General features: G+C 39.2%; 1 protein-coding gene across 8 annotated transcripts in view; it reads left to right on the forward strand.

The window, feature by feature from the left end:
* Positions 1-16,549, forward strand: part of Fn1 (fibronectin 1) — a 70,546-nt gene that overhangs the window by 24,804 nt on the left and 29,193 nt on the right. For 4 of the 8 annotated variants that reach the window (XM_048344807.1, XM_048344809.1, XM_048344810.1 and 1 more), the window contains exons 17-25: positions 254-343; positions 1,285-1,479; positions 2,418-2,690; positions 4,362-4,628; positions 8,732-8,826; positions 10,150-10,321; positions 10,834-10,920; positions 14,638-14,829; positions 16,095-16,367. In XM_048344807.1, coding sequence (XP_048200764.1) covers positions 254-343; positions 1,285-1,479; positions 2,418-2,690; positions 4,362-4,628; positions 8,732-8,826; positions 10,150-10,321; positions 10,834-10,920; positions 14,638-14,829; positions 16,095-16,367 — 1,644 coding nt within the window. The remainder of the gene's footprint in view (positions 1-253; positions 344-1,284; positions 1,480-2,417; positions 2,691-4,361; positions 4,629-8,731; positions 8,827-10,149; positions 10,322-10,833; positions 10,921-14,637; positions 14,830-16,094; positions 16,368-16,549) is intronic. The other 4 variants (XM_048344813.1, XM_048344811.1, XM_048344814.1 and 1 more) reach the window with 1 other exon arrangement.

Genomic DNA, 16,549 nt, shown 5'->3' on the forward strand with positions numbered 1-16,549 from the left:
TAGAGTGCTCATCTTTTTGCTGTGAGGGATGATGGGGTATCCTGGTATCTCAGCACTTGGGAGGTTGAGTGACACAGAAAGATCTTGAGTTCAAGGATAGCCTGGGTCTGTATATAGCACAACTATCTAAAAAACAAACAAACAAACAAAAAAACCCTAACCCCCAAACCTGCCATTAATAAAAGACCTTCTATAAAGTGTGGGGCTTGTTGCAACACAGTTGGCCTGATTTTCTCCTTTTCTTCTTTGTTAGCACCCGATGCCCCTCCTGATCCTACTGTGGACCAGGTCGATGACACTTCCATTGTTGTTCGTTGGAGCAGACCCCAGGCACCAATCACCGGTCAGCTAAGCCTTGTGATTTCGCTTTTATGTTAATCTTGTATGTTAATTGTTGTAGGTATGATTCTGATTATGGACCAGCACACCACTTTACATCTCTCAGATTTGTGCATACATGAATGCATGTATGTGTGTATATTCTAGCCCTATTTTTTTATGGATCATTTCCCCTTTAATCTGTTTTACTTTCTCTGTCTCTCCTTTCTCTCTACACACACATACACACCATAATCTACTCAGCACAAAAGCCAACCCTATGGCTTATTGAAATGCTTGCTGAAGCAAGCATCCCCAGGGTTGCAGAAATATAATGTTCGTGAAAACCTCACTGGAGATGCTGAGTTGGTTCTACAGCCTCATCATCATTAACTCTCTCCAAAGACACAGACAATGCTAGATGGCTCTGTGTTCAGGCTGGTTCATTAATTGTTTTCATCATCCAGACTTCTAAGAAAAGAAATTAGCATGAATATTTTCACTTAATGACTTCTCTAATTGACACGAAGGACTTTTGAGTCTTTAAGGATATTTATTATCATCCTTATTTCATCTTTGTGCTGAGTAGTCGCAACCATAAGGAATGATAATGTTGAAAGAGTCAAGCAAAAGAGACTCTTGCTTAAACTCTTTTTTTGGCCAGTCCTGGGCCTTGGACTCAGGGCCTGAGCACTGTCCCTGGCTTCTTCCCGCTCAAGGCTAGCACTCTGCCACTTGAGCCACAGCGCCGCTTCTGGCCGTTTTCTGTATATGTGGTGCTGGGGAATCGAACCTAGGGCCTCGTGTATCCGAGGCAGGCACTCTTGCCACTAGGCTATATCCCCAGCCCCTAAACTCTTAACTAATCAAATAAGTGTGATTCCAAGGGCTAGTTGGGGAGGAGTGAGCATTTGTGGAGTCTCTGTTTCACAATACAGGCTATCTTCCTTTTCCCATGAACCACAGGATACAGAATTGTCTACTCACCATCCTTAGAAGGCAGTAGCACAGAACTGAATCTTCCTGAGACAGCCAATTCTGTGACCCTCAGCGACCTGCAGCCTGGTGTGCAGTATAACATCACCATCTATGCTGTGGAAGAAAACCAAGAAAGCACACCTGTTTTCATCCAACAAGAAACTACTGGTGTCCCACGTCCAGGTAATTTAGGAGAAGTAAATAAAAAGACACTTCCATTGGTGTCTTATCTCTTGGGCTTATCCTAAACTCTTTCCTTGGAGAGCAAAGTGTCTTCTTAGACTGGCTCACTCGGTGACCCCTCCTGGAAGAAGGACCAGAAGTATTAGAAGAAAGGAGGATGGTCTCAGAGGGAGAAGTTTGGTCTCTTGTCTTGGATCTTGTATCCAAGGAATTCTGGATATTTAATTTTTCCCTAACTTTGGGATAATGGCTGAAATGTTCCCATTATAAAGTAAATTATAGAAGGCATTACCGTCTCTGATTAGAAACTGATATCATCAAATCTTACTTTTGGGGCTGGGAATATGGCCTAGTGGTAGAGTGCCTGCCTTGCATGCATGAAGCCCTGGGTTCGATTCCCCAGCACCGCATCTATAGAAAATGGCCAGAAGTGGCGCTGCGGCTCAAGTGGCAGAATGCTAGCCTTGAGCAAAGAGAAGCCAGGGACAGTGCTCAGACCCTGAGACCAAGCCCCAGGACTGGCAAAAATAAATAAAATAAGAAATAAATCTTACTTTTTCCCCTACATCTTTAGGGGCCATTCATTTCATCGTTTGCTTTTAAGTACTATAACATGATCAATAAAACAAAATCACCAGTTTTCTGTAGTTCTATTAAAAGTTGAGTTTTTAAAAAATGTTTAATAATTTCTTACTAGGAACTCATGCTTACCTACGAATTTTAGATCAAAGCTTCAAATAGCATAACATAAAAAAAGGCATAACATGAACAAGGAGAATCCATGCAGAAAAACAGGCTTTCTGACTCAGGGATGAAAGTTAGGATTGTTCTGGAGTGAGAGGGTCTACTCAGTTCGCCTCATACATCCAGGGAAATGACTTTTTTTATAACCATCTTTATGTGGGATTGTGAGTGACCAGTGGTCTCTTGTCTGGTAGATAAAGTGTCCCCTCCCAGGGACCTGCAGTTTGTGGAGGTAACGGATGTGAAGGTCACCATCATGTGGACGCCTCCTGATAGCGCAGTGACTGGCTACCGTGTGGATGTGCTCCCTGTCAACTTGCCTGGGGAGCACGGGCAGAGGCTGCCGGTCAGCAGGAATACGTTCGCAGAAATCACTGGGCTGACCCCTGGCGTCACTTACTACTTCAATGTCTTCGCTGTGAACCAAGGGAGAGAGAGCAAGCCTCTGACTGCACAACAGACCACCAGTATGTCAGACTCCTGCCTGTCTGTCCTTTTGCCCTTACCCCATCCTCTCTCAACTTCTGCTCCTGCATGTCTAATCTGTGATGGAAAGCCCCATGCCATTTGCTCTCTGTGACCAGAGAATGTGTAATGGAGATAAACATATTGAACTTGGAAACAGACAAGCTCTGTGGAGGCTTACTGGATAATCCATTTTCCACATATATGTTCCATAGCAATGGTCTGAAGAAAGACAGAATTTGAGAAAAACCTAATTTTTCTATTGTATTCATGGAAAAATAATTTAATTGTATCTTTTGTACAAGTATATCCAGACAAAATTAAAATGTAAGCTCTTCACAGCTGTATAGTAGAATTTAAGAACAGTAAATACCTGGCTTAGAGGTATAGCTCAGTGGATAGAATCCTTGCCTAGCATGCATGTGGCAGAGGGTTCAATTCCCAGGACCACAAAAAACATTTACTAGCATTTAATATTGTTGGTGAATAGCTTAGTTCTTTACAAGCGTTATTAAGCTTCATATTCAATCTTCATTATAATCTTACAAAGGAAAATCTTCTTACCCTCTTAGATCCATTTAAAAGAATGGATGGCATTTAAGGTCTAGCAGCTTGCAAAATCCCAGAGTTGGGAAGTGACAGAGCTGGTTCTACAGCCTGTCTTTGACTTCATAGTCAGTTATTATACCGGATGGCTTTTTGAAGATTTCCCTTAGTAAGAAGGTATTTTAAATTCTCATCGAGTCAGATGCTAAGGGCTCAGGCCTTTAATCCTAGCTACTCAGGGGGCTAAAATTTGAGGATTGCAATTCGAGGGCAGCCCTGGCAAAAAAAGTCTGTGAGACTTTTATCTCCAATTAGTTACGGCAAAAGCCAAGAAGTAGAGCTGTGGCTCGACTCGTAGAGCACTATCCTTGAGCACAAAAGCTCAGGGACAGCACCCAGGCCCCGAGTTCAAGTCCCAGGACTGGTGCGCGCGTGTGCGCACAGACACACACACACACACACACACACACACACACACTTTTCTCATGGGGAAACTTGTAGTTAAAAGAAAACCTACAATTTATGTAATTCTTTCTGATAACACAAAGCCACTAGTATTCTACTGTGAGTCTGAGATTCTGGTTGTATGTTATAATTATTGTCATTACAAACCAGGTGAAAATAACTGATTTTTCCAGTAAGGGCCTAGTCATTCAACCAATGCACAGAATACTGCTTCTGATCCAAATGGGTCTTTCTTTTTGTTCTTGTTCTATTAAGCTTACCATTCATCCCTTAGCCTTTCTGGCTCAGAGCACAGTAAATTGTGGGGTTCACAAGTGTTTATTTTGCTTAAAAAAAAAACCCAACAGGCAAAACTATGAACATTATAATGTAACTATAATTTCTGAAAGTGATGGGACAGTCTTGCTGGAAAATGAGACTTTTCAAATCTGATAGTCCAGTGTAAAAAGGTCAACCCTTTCTCATAATTGGCACCATTTTGGCAAAATTCTACATAGCAATTAGTCTCTCAAATGCTCAGTTTTTCCAGTGTTTTGACTTTTGATTTAGTTTTAACCTTGAGAGGAGAAAAGACTTAGGAATAGTCAAGCTGTAGGATTTTAATATGATATTTAATGATTGAAATATATCTTGATAAATTTGATCTTATTTTTTTCCCCTAGAACTGGATGCTCCCACAAATCTCCAGTTTACCAATGAAACGGACACAACTGTCATGGTGACCTGGATTCCACCTCGGGCCCGGATCGCAGGATACCGCCTGACCGTCGGCCTGACCCGAGGAGGCCAGCCTAAGCAGTACAACGTGGGGCCCTCGGCTTCCAAGTATCCTCTACGGAATCTGCAGCCTGGATCTGAATATACTGTCAGCCTCCTAGCTGTAAAAGGCAACCAACAGAGCCCCAAGGTCACTGGAGTCTTTACCACTTGTAAGTTGTAATGTATTTGTCTTCTCTGAGCAATCTCATAGGTTCTTAACTCTGTTTATATTCTCTATTTTTCTTCCCTGGTTCATGAAGTAACTTGAAATTTTTAGTACATTGTTTAAAGGAATGCGGACAGAGGTATCTTCCATGATTGGCTCCTGATCCATGAGCTGTGTGTTCCTGGCCTGCCAAGGCAAGGAGCTCTTGCTTGAACGTGTATCACAAAGAATTCCCTTAGTTTTGGCTGATCATTTGTTTTAAGGCAAGATTTTTCTCAATGAAGGAAGGAATCCACATAAATTGACAACCTCTTTCTACTTTCCTGGGCTAAAATGGTGAGCAAAGAGGGTTTTCAGCATGGTACTATTAGAAAACTTGAGTTCTATTGTATAAAATGAATTTAACAAATATTACTTAAGTTATATAGATCTATCTATAGCTATATAGATTATAACTAATTATAAATACCTACTTATATAGATACATTTTGTACCCATGTCTCTATATACACATACATATATGTGTGTATGTGTATACTCACACATATATTGTACCTTTGTGGCCATGCTCTTTGAATATCACATGATGCCCATAATAGACATTAATCAACAGAAGAAGCCAAGAAATAATTTTTTTTTCTTTTGTAAAGGTACTGAGACATGAACTGAGGGCCTGGGTGCTTGTCCTCTAGCCTTTTCTCTCAAGGCTTGCCCTCTAGCATTTGAGCTCTACCTTCCTTTCTGGATTTTTGACGGTTAGTTGGAGATAAGAGTCTCAGACTTTATTGCTAGGAATGGCTTCAAACTGTGGTCCTTAGATCTCAACCTCCTTGTGTGTATATTTTTGATCAATATTTTAAAAGAAATTGATCTCAGATACCCTACATACCAATGCCACAAACTGACCTCTATCTATTGAATACATTCCATTTATTTTCTAAAGAGTAATGGGACTCCCGATGTCTGTCTGAACATTGTTATTTTCAACTTCACATTTTGAATTACAGAAGCACCTAATGTAACTGCTGGTTTCTTAGCATTTATTCAAACTGCATACTAGTTTGATATTTCTTAGTACCTCCAACAAATCTTTATCTTTGAATAAAAAGTAAGTTCAAAAGTATTATGTTCAAAAGTATTATGTAATATATCACTGGGTGCCAATGGCTAGCTACTCAGGAAGCTGAAGCTAGGCCAGGCAGGAAAGTCTCTGAGACTCTTAATCTCCAATTAACTACCAAAAAAGCTGGGCAGAGCTGTGGCTCAAGTGGTAGAGCCCAAGCCCTGAGTATGAAAGCTCAGGGACAGGGACAGTGCTCCGGCCCTGAGTTCAAGTTCCAAGACCCGCATCAAAAACAAATAAACAAATAAAGACAAGCTTAAATAACTGGAAATTATTTCCCATAAAAAATTCTCTATGTAAGCTTTTCCCTATAGGAATCTATAATTTCTTTGTTCTTAGACATAAGTCTTATTTTATATGTTTTTTAAAAAACTGAATGCCTATAAAAGAAAAGGCATTTTAATGAAAGGAGAGGTGTCAGTATAGAATATTTTAAGCACTAGGAGCCTTTGATATACGTATTGAATACGTTCCTTAACCTTCACAAAATATGAGATTTGAATTGAAGTATAATAGTAATAATTGTTAAATAAAGGTCAATTAACATTGTGTATTATACATAGTGTATTTAAGAAAAATCTTTTGAGCAGATGATTGATTGAGGAGCAGATGACTGATTGAGGAAACGAATGATAATGCAAACCGCTTAACTAAGCTTAAGTGTAAATAAACTGACATTACCAAGGACTTCTACATCTTTATGTGAACCTCTAGTACTCCCTATGGCTTTTAGCATCAACAAAGCTTGCATGTTTTTGGAATTAGTTTGAGTTTTCTATAGCTCTTTTTGCTTTTTACTATCTTACTAAGATGAATTCTGGGAATAATTTTCTGACTTTTTATAACTTGTGCTAAATCCTTAAGAGCAAGAGAGAGGAAACTGAGCTATTTCTGAAGAAAGTTCAGCTTCTTCCTTTATCAATAGGGCATATTTTATTCCTTTAACAACCAAGCTGTTCTTCACTTTAAAAGACCTGCCAGAACCCATAACTCATCCTTACAGTCACATCCTTTGTTTGACAGAAGCTTGTGGGCTTGTGGTTTGATGATTTTTCTGTCATGGGCTTCCCAGGCAGAGTATCTTCTTAAACTTGGGGCAGTTTTAGCTGGCTCATTCAAGCAATAGAAAAATAACCAGTCTTAAAGCCCAAGATTGGTGAGGAGAATGTAATTTGTGAAAACACTGGCTTTTACAGATGTTCAGTGAAAGGAATTGACTGAATTGTTCCTTGTGGGCCATTAAAAATGGTCACCCAGGGCTGGTCCAGGCATTTTGGCAAAGTCAGCAGCAGCTGAGGGGTATACGATTTCAGAGGCTTGGGTCATCCACCCTCATTTCCCCCACATGCCATCAAAATAACATCCTTACTGTACAGCTGGCTAAACCAGTAGTACTTCAGTTCGGCCATTAGCAATCTCTGCCAAGTAGCCCACACATATATTTGATGTTTTCCCACACCATCTTTTAAAAGTAAGAATGAGACATTAAAACCCACAGCCCCCATAAAAGGAAGAACTGCAATGCTGGATTTAAATTCCCATAAAGCACAGAAAAATATAACTCACTAGAACTGAGACCAGAATCTGAAGACTTTCTTCTGTTTGTGTAACTCTGGACGATAACTCTACTCTTTGTCTTGCAAGGCAGCCATAATTTAGCATAAGTACATTCAGTAGGGCTTTGCTAGTGGTAACAGAAAGACCACATTTTCTACTGGGAAGTAAAGAGAAAGGGATTTTAAAAGCATCCATCGGGGCTCTTAAGGCACTTGAAACCCTTGAGCTTGATTTACCCATCTTAGTTATCTTGGCTTCCAAGGCTTTGCTTTCTAAACTTAAAAGATATGCAAAGTTGTTGGAAATGTCCATCTTAACTCTTTACACATATTCTCTCTCCCTGTGCTTTTTTATTCTCTTCCTTTTTTCTTTTTAGTAGTAATCTCATTAATAATAATGGAAAAGAAGTTGGGAGCTAGTGTCTCATGCCTATAATCTTAGCTATTCAGGTGTCTGAGATTGAGAATATGCCAGCCCAGGCAGCAAAGTTCTCTGAGATTATTATCTCCAAAAAACTACCCCCCCCCCCCAAAAAAAAAGCAGGGAGTGGTAGAGTGCTAGCCTTGAGCAAAAAAGCTCAGGGACTGTGCCCAGGGCCTAGAGTTAAGCCTTGGAACTGGTACCGTAAGTAAGTAAATAAATAGACAAATACACATAACAGGAAAAACCTTAGTTGAAATTTCTAGGAGTAGAATACTAAATCTCTGCAGTCTTATTCCAAATGAATAATCTCATGTTGGAGGAATGAATCTTTAGAATTTATAGAATACCCGTGGTTTCAGATTTACTCTGATGGCATCCCCAAATATTTGGCCATAATTATGGAATAACAGCATAAAATTGCTTTGATTATGTCTCTAAGTTTGCCATTGCTCTTAATGGATAACAGTCAAAATGACCATCAGCTTATGGTGTCCAATTGTACAATTGATAAAAGAATTTCAAACTGATGACATGTGAAAATTTATCGTCATCCCACATAATTCCCACCAATGAAGAATAGATACAGCTCATGCAATGGAAGGAGTTGGAAATGACTGCCTTTGAGATGATCTAAGACCTCATTTTACTTAAGAACGATTCACAGACCAGCATTGGCATAACCTGTCATTTTGTCAGAAATGCAAACTCCTTAGCACTACCTTGGACCTGCATAATTAGCACGCACCTGTTCACCAGGTCCCAGATGATTTATTTGTGTGGCACATTCATGTCTGCACAACTATTCTCCAACTTCTCAGTTAATGGAAGAACTCAGTCTGCATTCTCAGCCAGTGATCAAAGCTATGGCCCATTTTCCATTTGGTTATTGGTCAAATTAAGGTTCTAGGCATATGTATATGTTTTAAAACATCTTATTTTAGCTACCTTCTCTGAAACTGCCTATGATTCCAAGATCTGAGCACATGCATTGGTTCCTTTCACAGTGCAGCCTATGTCCTCCATTCCGCCTTATAACACAGAGGTGACTGAGACCAGCATTGTGATTACATGGACGCCTGCCCCAAGAATTGGTTTTAAGGTAATTGTAGCTGTTTCCAATCCACTGTGGTGCATTTATTCCTAAAGTGCTCTCTTGTTTCTGCGTATGGTAGGAATAGGATGTTCAGGAGGCATGGGTTTTTACCTGCTACTATTCATACCTCTAGGACCCCATTATCAAGGCATAGTAATACTTCTGCCTTTCCCACTTCACTGAATTGCTATAAGGATGGACTTTTGCAAAGAAGAAAACATTAGCCTGGAAATATTAGTCCTTGTTATTTTATTTCTTCTATTTTCCCCAGGGAACTGCACTCTTAGACCATTATCAGGCAACTCCATTTGCTGTTTCTCTAAATGAGTATCAAGAAATTTATGAAAATCAATTTAGGGAGAGTATATAATACCACAGTTGCTTGAAAAAAAACCAACACATTTTTGTCCAAACACTCTCAGCGTATTTAAAGCCCTATGGGTGAATCTCCTAATAAAAGTTAAAATTGAGGTTTTCCCTTATTGATAACTGGAGTCATGTTCTCTAGAGTCATATTAGCAAAGCAGTGAGCATGGGTGACTATGTTTTAGAGTTAGGAGAGAGAAATACTATGATTGGAAATCAGATCTAAAGCCCTGTTTCATTAAGATAAATAAATAAGTAAAAGACTAAAGGTCACTTCTTTTAAGATGTAAATGGTCACATTAGTGACTATGCTACTTAAATACAGAGAGCCCTTTTTGAAGATTGCCAATATATCTTTCAAATTTCTCTTAATAGTGTCATTTGGATTTTCAGAAGACAGCATATGAAGGATATCTCTAGAGTTGACACCGTTTAATAACACAGTGTTACCTAGGCTTTTGAAATAGAATCTTAAAAGGATTTAAAACTGTGAGCACATTCATTTCAGTTCTTGGGTAAGATACAGTTCTGCAGTTGAAGATTTGAACATAGTTCTTCAAGAGGAGTGGCTTTTTTTCCCCCCAGTACAAATTGCCACAGGAATTGGTTCCTTTAAGTGATAAGTAAAATAGTGAATTGAATTTGAATAACTCATTAAAGAGAGTAGGTAGGAATTTCTATCATAGAAATACATACATGAATAAGCAATGACATTTCTCTGGAAGCTTCCATTATAAGGTACTTTAATGTCCTTTGGGAAACACCTCTCTTGCCAAGGACTCCAACATAGGGCCCCCAGCTAAATCATAAGATAGAGCTGAAGCAAGCCCCCCAACTCATTTCCTCATAAAAGTGTATTGTGCTTTTCTAAGGAGTTCACATTATATAGTCTAACCATAACTTCTCAGACATAACTCTGGAACTGTTTGTCCTTTGTGTTGATTTTACCTTTGTCCTTTCTAGCTGGGTGTACGACCAAGCCAAGGAGGGGAAGCACCCCGAGAGGTGACTTCAGATTCAGGAACTGTCATGGTGTCTGGGTTGACTCCGGGTGTGGAATATACTTACACGGTCCAAGTCCTAAGAGACGGGCAGGAACGAAACATCCCACCAATTGTGAACACAGTAGTGACCCGTAAGGAGAGTTCTTGTGCTTTTTTTTGTTTTGTTTAGTTTTAGTTTTTAAATCTTTTGCTTTTGGAAATGAGCTAATATCAATAGCACTGCTTCTCTTGAATACGGTACCAGAGAAAAATAGTCATTTCACTTTGGAGTAGCAGTTTCAATTCATGTTATAAGCTCCATAGCATCAGTAATGTTTTTTCCAGGTCAAAGTATTTTGTGAATTGGCAAGATGGACAGAATTTCAGTAGTATCTCAAAGTCCTTAATCCTAGAAAAAAAAAATCTGCTGTTCAAAGGCTACTACTCTACTATGTCTTCATAGCATAATTTTCTTCGCTGAAGAAGGAATAAGGAGTAGAAGAAAGAGTGAGGGCAGGGAAGTAGGGAGGGAGGAGGGGATAAAGGGAGGAATAAGGAAGAAAAGGAGGAAGGGAAGGAAGGAGGGAGGGGAACAAAAAAAATATAGAGGCTCAGGGTTTTGTGGCATATTTAACTTACATTTAACATTTTTCTTTCTGCTTAGCATTGTCTCCACCAACAAACTTGCATTTGGAGACACACCCCGACACTGGCGTGCTTGTAGTCTCCTGGGAAAGAAGCACCACACCAGGTAAGCCGAAGGTAGAGCCAAGGGTACCTCGGTGCCCGCACATCCCAAGGAAAAGCTTCCAGACACAGTGTTCATTTGTGATATTGATAGGATCCAAAGTAAGGGCCTAAGTACTTAGCTCTCCCTAATTAATGTAATGTAAGAGTGTCCGAGTATACAGTACTTTATGTAGGGGTCTGAGTGTTCTATTGTTTTGGTTTGCTTTTGCAGTATTGGGGTTTGAAGTCAGAGTTTTATTCTAGCTAGGCAAGCACTGTTTGAAGGCCTTTTGCTTTTAGCATTTTGTTTTTGTTCTTTTTATTTTGGTTTGTTGTTATTTTGGTTTGTTGTTGTTGGTGGTAGTGGTGGCGGCAGCGGCGGTGGTGTGTGTGTGTGTGTGTGTGTGTGTGTGTGTGTGTGTGTGTGTGTGTGTGCTTGAGACAGTTAGGATTTTGTACAGCCTCAGACTACAATCTCATGATCATTGCCTCTGGAGTAGCTGGACTTCAAAAGTGTGAACCACCAGGCCTAGCCCCACCAAAGGAGTTTTTTTTTTTTTTAAATTTATTATTATTGTATTTTGCCAGTCCTGGGGCTTGGAACTCAGGGCCTGAGCACTGTCCCTGACTTCTTTTGCTCAAGGCTAGCACTCTACCACTTGAGCCACTTCTGGCTTTTTCTGTTTATGTGGTGCTGAGGAATCAAACCCAGGGATTCATGCATGCTAGACAAGCACTCCACCACTAAGCCTCATTCCCAGTCCACCAAAGGTATTTTCAGTGCATGTTCACTTAAGTCATAAGAATGACAGCTGTCACCTGCTAGGCTGTGAGAAAAAAATAACCGGTTGTGTGACTGGAGCTCCAAAATGCAGGTCTTTAGACAGCTTATGAGAGCTCGGTAAAAGGATTGGCAAATATGTTTTATTTTTCTGCACATTAAAAATTGCCAAGCCAGTGGCTAAAACTACATAGTATGTAATTTCCTTTTTGTGAGTAGTCATGAATCCTAGTTTTATTATTCACAGAAGGGTTACTATTACAAACCTCCCTTTGATTCCAGGATCCCCACTGGATACCATAGTCTGCAAATGCTCAAATCCTTTATATAAAGTGGTCTTAAATATGCTTGCACACATCTCCCATAAACTGTCCATCATGCCTACCACAATGTAAATGCCGTGTAAATAGCTGTTATATTGGGTTGCTTAGGAAATAATGATACCCCCCAGAAAGCATATATGTCTTCAGTAAAGTGTTTTTATTTTTTTAAATATTTTTATCTGTGTTGATTGAGACCACAGATTTGTAACCCAGGAACACAGAGAGTCAATGTATTTTGTTTTGGGTTGCATTATAAAAGTCTAAGGATGATGGAAGAAGACATGATTCAAAACAGCTCACTTTAGTCACCTTTCTGAGTGCTACAGGAGTTGAAATGACAACTTTCCTTTTTTTCTCTCTCTCTCTTTTTTTTTTTTTTTTTGTCTCTCCTGGGACTTGATATCAGGGTCTCCTGGGCACTGTCCCTGAGCCTTTGTGTTCAAAGTTAGTGCTCTATCACTTTGAGCCACAGCACCACTTCCAGTTTTCTGGATTTTCCTGCCCAGGCTGGCTTGGAACCATGATCCTCAGATCTCAGCCTCCTGAGTAGCTAGGATTACAGGTGTGAGCCACCAGTTAGCCACCGGCTTGGGCTGAATTATAACTTCTTGGGCTACTTCTTACACCAAATATCACATATTTAGTATTTTATTTTATTTGTTTATTTTGTGCTAGTAGTGGTGCTTAAATTCAGGGTCTCACACTCTCACTTGGCTTTTTTGCTCAAGGCTGGCACTATACCACTTGAGCCACACCTCCATTTCTGGCTCTTTGAAGATCACAGAGTCTGTCATACACTTTTCTGCCTGGGCTGGCTTTGAACTATGTTCCTTCTGGGTAGTTAGGAATGTAGGTATGAGCTACCAGCACTGGGCTGGAACTTTATTCTTATTGTTCTTGTGTTGTTGTTTTTTTTTCCATGAACACTAAGACTGAGAAAATTAGTGAAGGAGTTTCAGGACTACTTTTAAAAGTTTAAAAATGAACCTGCTATTTACACATATTTAAAATGTATAATACTATAAAATACATAAAAGATACTTAGAGCAATATTCAAGTAGCATGACATACCAGAATAACACCCATAACATAAAACATTACATCATAAAACACACAAGATCTATTTAAATAATCTGAAACATAAACTGAAACATAAAACATAAACTGAAAAATAAACTGAAACATAAAAGATGTTTCTTAACATAATTGTATTATTTAATTTTGATTATATTGCAGAAACTGCTATGGAGATTTCTTTATTCATTATTGAGAACATTCCAAATTAAACCAAACAGTAGTTTCACATAGTGTTAATAAGATCTTTAGTTGCTGTTCCTAGTCAGAGACATATGTTTAACTGTTTCTAACACTACTGTTATTTAGTTGAAATAATTTCTTGCAGCCTTTCTTTGGTCTTCAGCTATAGCAACAATCTAAAAATCTTACAAATTACACAATTATACAAAATAAAGCTAGCTCAAAATATCCATTCAAATTTTCCTTTGAAGTAGAATAGTATTGGTAATGTGCATATCACCTGTGGAACTAAAAATCTGCTAATCACTTCCTCTCTCTCTCGCTCTCTCTCCCTTTGGTCTTGTTTTCTTTTTTGCTTGTTTTTCCCAGTTCTGGGGTTTGAACACAGGGCTGGGTCACTGTTCCTGAGATTCTTTGGCTCAAAGCTAGTACTCTACCACTTGAGCCACAGCACTACCTTGGCCTTTTCTGTTTATGTGGTACTGAGGAATTGAGCCCAGAGCTTCATGCATGCTAGGCAAGCACTCTGCCACTAAGCCACATTTCCAGCTTCTGTCCCTGAACTTTCATGCTCAAGGGTATGCTCTACTACTTGAGACACAGGTCCATTTCCAGCTTTTTTTTTTTTGTAGTTAATTGGAGATCAAAGTCTCAAGAACTTTCCTGCCCTTGCTGGCTTTGAATTGTGATCCTTAGCACTCAGCCTTCTGAGTAGGATTATAGGCTTGAGCCACTGGCACCTGGCTTGTCTTTCTTTTTGGAAGATAGCACTAACATTATTAATGTACAACTACTGTTGTAACTGACATATAACATATTTTTATGTATGTATGCATCTGTATCTATATAAGATCATCAAACAGATATAATATGTAAGATCAAATTACATTTCCATCTTCTCAATCACTCATCACATTTACATGTTGGAAACATGTAGAAATGCATTGTATAAATGGTGGACTACAATTACCCTACTGTAATGTACAACCCTGGATCTCATCTCTCCCATTTACTTGTATTGGGGGACTATTATCTAACTTTTCTCTATTTATTTATTTATCTTTCTCCTTTCCAGTTTGTACCGACCACTACTCTTCTTCTGTGAGATCAACTAATTGTTTTGCTCCTGCGAATGAGTGACAACAAGCAGTATTTATCTTTCCATTACTGGCTTATTTTACTAAATAAGATGTCCAAGATTTTCTTGACACTTAGGATCTTAGCTTAAAAGGATCTTTGTGAGAATTGAGTGACAGAACATTCTGCATAATTGCTATCATTTTCCCATTCCCCTGTGGTCCACCATCTTGAATCTAGTTTAGTATATTCTGGGTCATAAATGCTCTATTTAGTAACTCCTCCCTTCTGCTTTCTCTAGATATTACTGGCTATAGAATCACCACAACTCCAACAGATGGGCAGCAGGGGACTTCTCTAGAAGAAGTGGTTCATGCCGATCAGAGTTCCTGCACTTTTGAAAACCTGAATCCTGGCTTGGAATACAATGTCAGTGTTTATACTGTCAAAGATGACAAGGAAAGTGTTCCTATCTCTGATACCATCATCCCAGGTAATAGAAAAATAAGCTGTTATCCTCAGAGTGGCAGTTTCAATAAGAGTAGGGATTAGCATCTTAATCCTCAAGCAGTTGAGTGGGTCAGAGATATTTGGGATTTAATTCCAACTCCCAACTGTACTCTCTGAAACCACGAAGTCAAAGCAACTGTGTGGACAAAGGCTTGCTGTTAACACTGCTTTCCTGTCTGCTTCACTGGGATGCTCTTTGTTGCCATGGGTACGTGATGGAGTGGCAGCTACAGCATTAACTCTGTACTGTTTGCTCTCGTGGAAATATTACTAAACAATGTCATGTGTCTGTATTCAGTGCTGACAGGCTGAAAGTAATGTGGTAAATGCATCCCAATGGCACATTTGTGCCTGACTTTTACACTCCATATCAATTTCAGTAGTACTATGTAAAGTAGTTTGTGTCTCCATATACAGGCATCGAAATAGCACTTGGTTGACAGCATCCAGTTTTTTTATCTTGCAGCTTCAAATTCTCTTTCTTTTTTGAACATCAGAGGGGAAAACCAAAGTCAGACAGAAAGAAAGAAGCAAAGTCCAGGCCTTTGGGGTGTTCTTTCTTAAGAACTGAAAGGCAATATTGAAAAGGCTTATCTAAGGACAGATTTCTTGTTTGTCCAGCCTAAAAGCATTGGACATGTTGTGTTTTCCCATTTACATCACTTGGTTTGTGTTTACTAATGCTAATTAAATAACTGACTATGAGTTAAAATGTTAATAAAGGCCTTGGACTCAGGGCTCTCTGGCCCTGGTCTGTATGTGATTTTGAATGGCACATTTCACACTATACATTCATAATTCATTAGCATTATGGTCATGATATTTTGAGTTTATTTTGGTGGGGAAACAATTCTTCAGCCATTTAAAAAAACTTTTCTCATGCAAGCGTTTATTTTCCTAATAAAAGAGTTTGGGATATATACTTACTTTAGATAGTATATGTCTAGGTTCTTGGAATATTTTTAATATCCTAAACAGGATTATGATTTTTCAGAACTTGGAACATTTCAAAATGCGAGCAAACTCCTACAAGAATATTGTAATTTGTTCTGTTCTCCCAGGGAAACAAATTATTGTGATTCTTAGGAAGTCTTTTCAGATAATTTGGAACAAATTGCATATTACCATCATTGCTTTACCATTCCTTCAATTTTACTACTGATGACCTGATAAACACTGCTTTATTTTTTCCCTTTTTTTTTGCTTCTGTTTTCCTTTTGCCCCTTTCTTTGCTTTGTAACTTAATAGAGGTACCCCAACTCACTGACCTAAGCTTTGTTGATATAACCGATTCAAGCATCGGCCTGAGGTGGACCCCGCTAAACTCTTCCACTATTATTGGGTACCGCATCACAGTAGTTGCGGCAGGAGAAGGTACCCCTATTTTTGAAGATTTTGTGGACTCCTCAGTAGGATACTACACAGTTACAGGGCTGGAGCCGGGCATTGACTATGACATCAGCGTTATCACTCTCATTAATGGCGGAGAGAGTGCCCCTACTACAGTGACACAGCAAACGGGTGAATTTTGAAAACTTCTGTTTGAGACACGGATGGTGTTGCATGCTGTCACTAGTCCCTGTGGTTAAATCTGGAAGTTTCCAGGGAGAAACCAGTGTTGGACCATATAGATTAAGATGGGATGGGTTGGGAAATAAGAAATCAAGTACATGCTCTAACCTACTTGGGTGAAGACCTATGTA

The sequence above is a fragment of the Perognathus longimembris genome, chromosome 4, assembly GCF_023159225.1.
Source record: "Perognathus longimembris pacificus isolate PPM17 chromosome 4, ASM2315922v1, whole genome shotgun sequence".
NCBI lineage: Eukaryota > Metazoa > Chordata > Mammalia > Rodentia > Heteromyidae > Perognathus > Perognathus longimembris.